The 9,127-nt window shown below is 41.3% G+C and overlaps 1 protein-coding gene across 1 annotated transcript; it reads right to left on the bottom strand.

Annotated features, from left to right (window-relative positions):
* Window positions 1-443: 443 nt before the first annotated feature.
* On the bottom strand, window positions 444-7,692 carry CLEC3A (C-type lectin domain family 3 member A). The gene is made up of 3 exons (XM_060085460.1): window positions 7,575-7,692; window positions 2,593-2,676; window positions 444-835 (listed from the first exon to the last, which is right to left on the bottom strand). Exons 1-3 carry the CDS (start codon window positions 7,687-7,689, stop codon window positions 444-446), a joined length of 591 nt encoding a protein of 196 aa, XP_059941443.1. The 5' UTR covers window positions 7,690-7,692.
* Between the last annotated feature and the right edge of the window lie 1,435 nt (window positions 7,693-9,127).

Raw genomic sequence — 9,127 nt, 5'->3', positions numbered from 1 at the left:
TCATTAGGATGGAAAAGATTGAACACCAGACTGAAAAGTTTTTGGATTATGTAGCACCTCATCAATCAAATATATACTAAACTTTTAAGAGAAAATCTTCCAGGTAGTCTAAGCTTGCTTTTCTGGCTATTGTATTTTTAACACTAACCTGGTCGATATAAGCAAGAGGGACCAGGAGTGAGAAAGGTCTGATAGCCCATTTTGCAGAAGCCACTTGAACAGTGTGTACATGGCTAGATCATTATTTTCTGCTCCCCCGTACCCCAGGGAGGGCAAAATCACAATACAATGTGGTAGAAAAATTGGCTGACTCTTGTATTCCTGTGGACACAGAGTCCCATGAGGGACCCCATGAGGGAGGACAATTTCGACTTATTCTTGGGATCCATCAGCCTGTAAATCATGACCGATCTTGCTTGGAAGACACATTCAAGAAGGGTCTATTAGGGGATGGTGAACTCACATATGTACCTCTTGCTGCTACGACAGACCTCGTCACTCCATTTACCCTGAGCTGACTGCGAGAAGAGGACACAGTTTTCCCGCTTGCCACCATTAGGCTGTGCGTGGTCCCAGTTGAGGAAGGAGAGGGCGACTCCGTTGATATCGACAAACTTGCCTTCTGTGGCCATGTCGTTGATGCCCAGCCAAAAGTCATTGACTCCCGGCAGGCTCCTTTTACCATAGTCTCGGACGGCATTGATTTCATCGGTGCTTCTGGGGACAACCAGCGTCCCTCCCTTGGAAATGCAGTCTTCGTTGGCTTCGTGGAAGTGCTTCAAGCCTTCCAAGGCAAGGTAGCACTTCTTGTGAAATTTTGTGCCTCGGAGACAGACTGTAAAGATGTGAAATTGGACATATTAAGATGCTTTTGTAGTATAATAATCCAGGACTGGATCTGGCCAATAGCAATAAATAGTTGTGGAATGAATGATGCGCAGTGACAATGGTGAGTTAGCATGTACTGGAGACTTTGTATGAGTCAGACACTGTGCCAAGTACTTTACATACATGAACTCATAATCACAACCATCCCATGAAGTGAGATTTTATTATGCTCATCTTTACGTATCAGGATAGTGAAGCTTAAAGAAGTTGTTACTTATTAACAACTTAGCCTATAAAACGGTGACTTAACCTGTCACATAAAATCACAACTACGGAAACCCAGGTCTGCCTCACCCCTAAACCCTGGCCTTCAACCTCCTGCTGCTTGGATATACACATGTTCACTAGTTTGTGTAGCTCCATTATCTGCTGAATTTCCTTGGGACTTGTGGAACTGGTTGGTTTGCCACAATTATTAAAAAACAAACAAAAACAAAAGTCTGAGTTTGCATGTGGAGAGATAGGGCTTTTCTTATGCAGATAACTGAGCCCTGGTAATATTGTTTATCTTACCCAGGATAAAACAAATAGAAAGATAGTTTCAAGGCATAACATTGGAGAGTCAGGCTCCAGGGCTGTAGTGCCTGGACTTAGGTGTCAGTTCTGACATTTACTAGCTGTGTAAGCTTTGGAAAAATTATTTAATTTCTCTGTGCCTCAGTTTCCTCCTCTGTAAAATGAGGATAATCATAGCAGCGTCTATCTCATGAATTGTTGGAGGATTAATGTGTTAATGTTTATAAAGTATTATTATAGTCCCCAACTGGTTAGAGGGCTAACAAAACTCTCCCCTTCTGCAAACACATTCGGCCATCCTTTAACTTTCTAATTCTGTTCCCCTGGGAACCTGATAAAGGGCCCTGTCACCAGTGTTACTAGGCAATGTTGCTTATGGTAAAAATGACTCAGGATCAGTAACATACAGCTGGCCTGGGAGTTATAAATACTTGATGGAAAAGCTGTAACTTCAGTCTTCCTTGAAGGTAGTAAGTCTTATAATTGGGCAGTTCTCTTGTGAGACCCTCAAAGCTCTGCTTTTGGAGTTGCTATGAGAGTATTCATTCCTGAGGGTGTGAACCTTACAAGCCAGGGATGTTCCTGAACTTACCTAGTGTGGCTCCCATTTCCTTGCCCTGGGGGCCAGCAGAGTAGCTCCTGGACAGCAGTGGGTACAGCTTGCCTAGGCTGCCAGGAGCGCTACTCCATGAAAAAGGAGCACTGGATGCTGCCCTCTGCTGGCAAGCTGTGGCTCTAACCACTGGTCTTCTCTGCACGTGTTGCCCTGCTTGTCGGGAGTGAGTCCTCTGATCCTGTGTTTGGTTCAACCTCGGCGATCTCCCAGTGGGCACTTAGTAAACATCTAAATAATGCTGATTATTTTAGCTAGTTAATACTTCTTCAGTTTTCTTTCATTGCCCATTAAAGAAGAATTATGGACGAACTTTTAAAATGTATTATTGAAATGCCTGGTTTTATCTCTATACCACCCATTTACAGGAGTAGGGAGTGGAAAATCAAGCTAATTTCCCCAAACAATCATCTCCCCAGCTTTCAGATCCTTTCTCCTGGACGCGTCTCTGGCTTGTCAATGTCTCTTTAAAAAAAATGTCGCTTACAACTCAACGTGTACTCTCTATATGGTTTGAATTGCTGACAAATCACAATTTCTTTTTCTGTCTCCTTTGAGATGAGATGGGATCTCACCTGTCTGCAGGGCTTGCATTTCCTTCAGGGCATTGACTTCTCTCCAGAGCTTTTCCACTTGAGTCTTCAGGTCTCCATCCTTTTCTGAGGATATTTTAGGATAGGGCGGAATAGGAGGAATGAAAAGCATATGATTAAAATAAGATACAAATAAAACAAAATAAAATAAAGCTTTGGAATCCAGAATCTAAGGCGAGGGTGATTTTGATGAAACTGAGCCCGGTGTACATGGAAAATAATGCATGAAAATAAGTTAGCCAGGAAGATGTATAAGGGCTTGGTGGGAGTAATAATATTAGAAGGTCCTTCTGGGGGATGGGGCTCCTGTCTGTCTCTCCAGCCCCACCCTGTGGGACTCGCCTACCATCACCGGACTTCAGACTTGTTGATTTCGGATGCATCCTAGAGCAAACTGCCTCATCTCAGGATGCTTCTTTTGTGTTCCTTCTGCCTGGAACACTCTTGCCCAGCTCTTGTCCATCTCCTTATCAAGCTTAAAGTTCTCCTCTTTTTTTTTTTTTTAACATGTTTATTGGAGTATAATTGCTTTACAATGGTGTGTTAGTTTCTGCTTTATAACAAAGTGAATCAGTTATACATATACATATATCCCCATATCCCCTCCGTCTTGAGCCTCCCTCCCACCCTCCCTATCCCACTCCTCTAGGTGGTCACAAAGCACCGAGCTGATCTCCCTGTGCTATTCGAGCTGATATCCCTGTGCTATGCGGCTGCTTCCCACTAGCTAGCTATTTTACATTTGGTAGTGTATATATGTCTGTGCCACTCTCTCACTTCGTCCCATCTTACCCTTCCCCCTCCCCTTGTCCTCAAGTCCATTCTCTACGTCTGCATCTTTATTCCTGTCCTTCCTCTTCCTCTTCTGAGAAGACTTTCTGATCATCCTCTCTACATTAGCATCCCTCTGGCTGATCTCTTTCCTTGAACCTTTATTTTTCTTCCACACAATTTCTCCAATCTATAATCATCTTCCTTTACTTACTTAACTTCATCTCTCTGGTTGCCCATAGTATTCCCGATGTTTAATGTGATGCTTGGCACATAATCAGTCTCATAATGTTTGCTGAGTGAACAAACACTTTATGGCATACAAAATACTTTTGTGTTATTTTCATTTACTCTTCAAAAATAGTTAGGAGTGGAGGAAAATGAGATTCCCATTGAAGAGTGAGAATGAACTCAACGAGCTAATTGGCAGATAAGTGGTAGAACTCACACTCAGACTTAGTTGGGTCCCCAAGTCCCCTGGCCCCAATATCCCTACTCAACTGATGTTCCAGGTATAGTGGCTCCTAGCAGGGTTAAGTGATTTTCATGGAGAAACAGGGAAAAGCAGTGATAAAAAGCCCTCTAAAAATGCTTCTGTATTAGGGATTAGCAGTTTACTTAGTCTTGAATGTCCCTGGATGAGGTTAATCTTCGTGGCTGTCCTTTACCAACCTTGGGTATAAGTAAGTAGTAGAAAATGAGCAACCTTAACTAAATAAAAAACCCAGACCTGATGGAGACTGTCTTAGAAATTGACAGCTTGTGAGCTCTTCAAAGGCAGGAATTATAATAAATCTTAATAAATATTAAAAGCCACCATATACTGTGCACTGGGAGCTTAATTCTTTCAGTATTACTATGAGATGGACGCTATCATTTCACAAAAGGAGAAAGAGAGGCACAGAAATCTGAATTAACCTGTCAAAGGTCACCCAGCTAGTAAGGTGCAGAGTTGGGATTTGAATCTCCCTGACTTCAGGTCTGTTCTCTTCCCACCCCTCCCATCTGCTTCTGCACAGTGATCACCTTTACCTGGTTGGTCCCTAGTACATGGCCTTGGATAGATAAGATGCTTAAAGCTTGATATGGCTGTTCCTAGCTGCCTTTTTGTGGGGATACCACACAGGGAATCTGTGTTCTATCCTGGGTTTTTCAGGACAGTACCAAATCCAAATATGCTGATTCACTTTACCCTCCCACCCCTTTTCTTTTTTTGGCCACACCGCACTGCAAGCAGGATCTTAGTTCCCTGACCAGGGATCGAACCTGTTGCCCCCTGCAGTGGAAGTGGGGAGTCTTAACCACTGGACCGCCAGGGAAGTCCCTCATTTTCCCCTTAAACATATGCTTTGCAAGCCAGGTGTTTCCACATTTGGGTTAGGAAATGCCTTATGGGGTATCCAGGGATGGACATCAATTCTCAAAACGTCCAGTAGCTCAGCTGAGAAGGACAATAACTCAAGGGTTTCCTCAACGGGACCACAGAATCCAGAATAAATATAAGGGTACATTCAGGATGCAAAGCCATTGCCTGTTGGAGGCCAGACTTGCAAAGACTGCTGAAGTTTTCTCCCAAGTTACAAGTTGTAAACCATACAGATGTCACCTGCAGTCCCTCTTGGCTTCCTGCTCCATGCTATTTAAATAAAGGGCCTCTGTAGGGAAGCTGTAAACATTGTAATTAACATGAAGACACATGAATTAATATTAGGCTCTTGGGACATCACCATGGAAGTCGTTATCCAGGTGGCTTGGCTTCTGCTTCTGTCCTTTGTGAGAAATATGGATGTGTTTCGTTGACAATGAATACAGGGAGCAACTATTTCACAATCAAAAAATTTATTTTTGATCCATAACTACAACATAATTTGCATTGCTCCACCTAATTTGTTGAGACCTATGAAGTAAGTAGCAGGGAAAACTTGGTTTTGGAGCTAAATCACTCAACTGCCATTTCGAGTTTTTAAAAAAGGCTCCCTTTCATTTTATTATTGTTGTTCTCCAAAAGTAGGTACAGTGTAGGAATGCAAAAATAATTCCTGGCATAAGTGACCAGTAAATGTATGAAAAATACCTCAACTTTGTTAACCATCAAAGAGATGCAAATTAAAAGAAGGTTTTGGGGTTTTGTTAGTCTGGCACAGCTTAACCTGATGATAGGATGTCAGGTTGTCAAGGTGTGAATGGGTGCTCTCATACACTGAAGATGAGAGCATGGGTTCATGCTACCATTTTGAGAGACGGTGTAATTAACCTACAATTTTACTTCTAGAAGTGTATCATCACAATATTCTAGTATGGGGATCAATATCTGTTTACAAAGCAGTTCACTGAGGCATTGGATCATAAAGGGATGGATTTGATGAACACAAAAGTTCACCAAGAGAGAACAGATTAAATAAGTCATGACCCATCCATAAGGGAATATTATGCATCTGTTAAAAGGGCTGAGGTATGCCTTATATTTAAGGTTATCCAAGATTTAATAGATAAAGTCAATTAATTTGTCTGCCAAGTACTTTGGATAGCCAACTCTTATTTTTTTAAAAGTATCAATTTTTAATCGGACGTTAAAGAAAACTCTGGAGATACTATAGGGGGTAATTCTGTGGAAAGGATCGAGAGAGAAAAAATGGCTTTCACTTTTGATTTCATAAACTTTGGTATTCTTTCCAGGTGCTTAAAATATTTTTAAAATGTGTGGGGGAAAGAAATGTTTAGCAAGTTTAGGCTAATGGTTTCACTTACTGTAGAATCTACTTTCTCGGATCTCATGGCAAAAATGAGCAAAACTGCTTTGGGAGGATGATATTTAAAATGTGGACCCAGTCTGTTAAAAAACAAACAAAAGAATGTGTGCATGCTTGTGTGTGTGTCTTGGAGGGTAGGGCATAATAACCTGAACTACAACTGAGAAACACCCACACAGCACGCACACACACACTCACACATTCAGACACCTCCCTGCATCCTTACTGGGTGGTCAGCACTTTGCTAGTCCTTCTTTATGGTAAAGAAATGCTGGCAACAAAAGTATGCCACATCTTCTCTCCCTCCTTTTCCTGTCTTCATCACTCATGAGAAATATTTTAATCTATCATTAAAAGGAGTAACAAAGAAGTGTAATATTTTATAAGGAAAAAAGGTTCCACTTAAGAAACTTTGCATCAGACCTAAAGTGTACAAATAAATATTCCTGGAAAAGGGCACTGTGTAATCTTAAAAACATGGTGCAAGATAAGCTCCCTTTTACCCACAAGCCATTCGTGTTGTGTTAAATCAAGACTTTAATGTTATTAGTATCTTTGGTGTGTTTTGTTACTAATGAAGTGAAATTGATAAGGAAATAGTGTCCTAATATTTACCTTGAAATATACTGATATGAAAATGACTCAGGATGAGATAAAACATCACCCCACACTTTTCTTGATGCTTTTCCTTTTGATTTGGTTTTAGCATATTGCAAATACATTGCCATCATCATTGTTCCTTGCAGGATTTTTTTTTTAATCTCTTAACCCAATTCAAGCCACCCCAAATTTGGGTTTGTTTGGAGATTGTTATGCATTAAAGTGTCTTCAAATGCTATATGACTTGGTTTATTTAAATATTTTTAAGTGAAAGAGTTTCAACTTCTCTATGACATTAAAATCTTAAATATATATTATAGTATAGACTGTCCTTATATTGCCAGGGATATGAAAATATACCTACATGATAACTAATGATGAAACGGAAGTCACATTACCAATAGCGTTATCCTCTACTGCGCATTTAATAAGATTATAGTTATCTTACAGATATATGTGAACACCATACAATATCTACAAGTGAAATGGTTTACCCTGTTAATCAGTCTCTTCTACTTGAGCCCTCATTCCAAATACCTGATGTTGTATACAGGTTTATCACCCTCCAAAGAACATTCTCATGCCTAAGCTCACCTGACAAAGGATATACAATATAGAATACAATACAGATATATAATACAGCCTACCATTTGATTCCTTTAAGTATCAAACTGTCCCAGAAAATTAAGAGGTCATTCAGTCCCCTGAAAATGCCATATCCGCCTGAAGCCACGGTACCGTCACCAGAGCCGGTCTCCTTGAAGAGTCTGGAAATGAGCATTGTCCAGCTCCTCCCCGCCCTGAGCTAGCCTAGAGTTTTGCGGGACAGAGAAACCCCGTTACCTTTCACTCGGCGTTTGCTGTGCTTCCTGGCTTTGAACTTGGACGTGTGGCTGGTGGTCTGGTCCAGGAGTAAGGTGATAACCAGGATGTAAATTACAAGTCCATTCTTCGCCATGGCTCTCGGCAAGTCTCACAGCCACTGTGCCAGCTCCTCCGAGGTACGAAGGGACAGGTAGACTTCACAGCCACATCTTGCCCTGAAATGCCTGGGGCCACCTTTATAAAAGCACACTGTGCAGCTTGGCTGGAATCCTGCTGACGGAATGTTGGAATGCCTCTGCTGGCTGCAGCATAAGGTGGCCCCTGTTCTCATGTCTTCTTTAGGCTTTAAAAAAAATTTTCCTGCTAGGAAAATTTTTCCTACTTGACTTGCCTTTTCAGAGCCTATTAGGGTTTATTAAGGGACTAAGGGTTTTGTTTTTGTCTTTTTTTCCTTTCTTTTTTTTAAATTTAAAGTCCAGGAAGCATGGGATCTGTCTGTGAAGACCCCAATATTTAAGTCTTTGGTTTGGAGGTCTGAAGTTCACTTAAATGTTCTGGGAAATGTATTCAATGACACACACACAAATCTAGGAAAGGTACTGTGTGCATGTGTGTGTGTGTGATGCCAGAGCACCACCTGTGTCTATTCACACTCACGTGACTACACAGCTCATGTGGAACTTGGGAAGGGTTTGCTCACAGGGAGTAATGAAGGCGGTCGAAGGGGATAGTCCATGATCAAGTGTAAGGCTTCCTATTAGGATTTTGTAGATTCACCAAGAACTAGATCTTGGGAAAACACACCTTAAAAGGAAAAGAAAAGAAAGACAGTGAATTTTTTCCATAAGAATTAAAGTAAAATATAAACTATTGTTATCTTGCATATCTCCACCAACCAACACTTTTTTCTTTGAAATTATTCCAAATGCCTAAAAACACTTTCAAAGGAAGTGCAGAAATAATGGGGAAACATAATGAAAGACTTGGTATAATTATTCTTACCCGAACAATGGGCTTTAAGGAAAAGTACTGAGAACCAGGCAGGCTTTTTGTGACATGAGCAAGGGACCTCCATGGGTGCGACCAAGACGGAGTGAGTTAGACCCTGGGAAAGGCCTCCGCCCTAACTGACTCTGTTCATATCACTATTGGGTGACCAGGTGCAGATGGAGGCCAGGGTTTGCAGATTTTGGAAGGTCTGAAGGACCAAATCCATTTAATCTTTTTTTTTGAGACGATACAGGAAGAATCAACGGGTGACTGATTCCTTCTGAACCTTAGTGAGGAAAATGAGTCTAATCCATGTTCAGTTCCTTCCTGCTAAAGCCACTTTGTAGACTACCTATGTACTGACATCAAAGGAAGACCACTGATGTAGGGAAGTCTAACATAATATAGAGATGTACGTGTGAAATAAAAAATGCAGATTTTACTTGTAATGTAAACTCCTTGTACCGATGTGGGCAATCTACGTGTAGGCATTTGAGAGCGTTGTGGAAACAGGCTGAGCTAGGTTCACATCCTTCTTTCATCTGTTTAGCAGCTGTGGGATCTTGGGCAAGTCACTGAAC

This window comes from Mesoplodon densirostris, chromosome 19 (assembly GCF_025265405.1).
Source record: "Mesoplodon densirostris isolate mMesDen1 chromosome 19, mMesDen1 primary haplotype, whole genome shotgun sequence".
NCBI classification, from domain to species: domain Eukaryota; kingdom Metazoa; phylum Chordata; class Mammalia; order Artiodactyla; family Ziphiidae; genus Mesoplodon; species Mesoplodon densirostris.
This window is presented reverse-complemented; position numbering and strand designations above follow the sequence as displayed.

What these genes read in the sequence shown, in the direction of transcription:
- CLEC3A (XM_060085460.1), bottom strand. Translation starts at nt 7,689, where the DNA reads ATGGCGAAGAATGGACTTGTAATTTACATCCTGGTTATCACCTTACTC. An exon ending in CAGCAAACGCCGAGTGAAAG is followed by an intron (nt 2,677 to 7,574) that starts GTAACGGGGTTT and finishes AAATATCCTCAG; the next exon opens with AAAAGGATGGAGACCTGAAG. An exon ending in AATGCAAGCCCTGCAGACAG is followed by an intron (nt 836 to 2,592) that starts GTGAGATCCCAT and finishes ACATCTTTACAG; the next exon opens with TCTGTCTCCGAGGCACAAAA.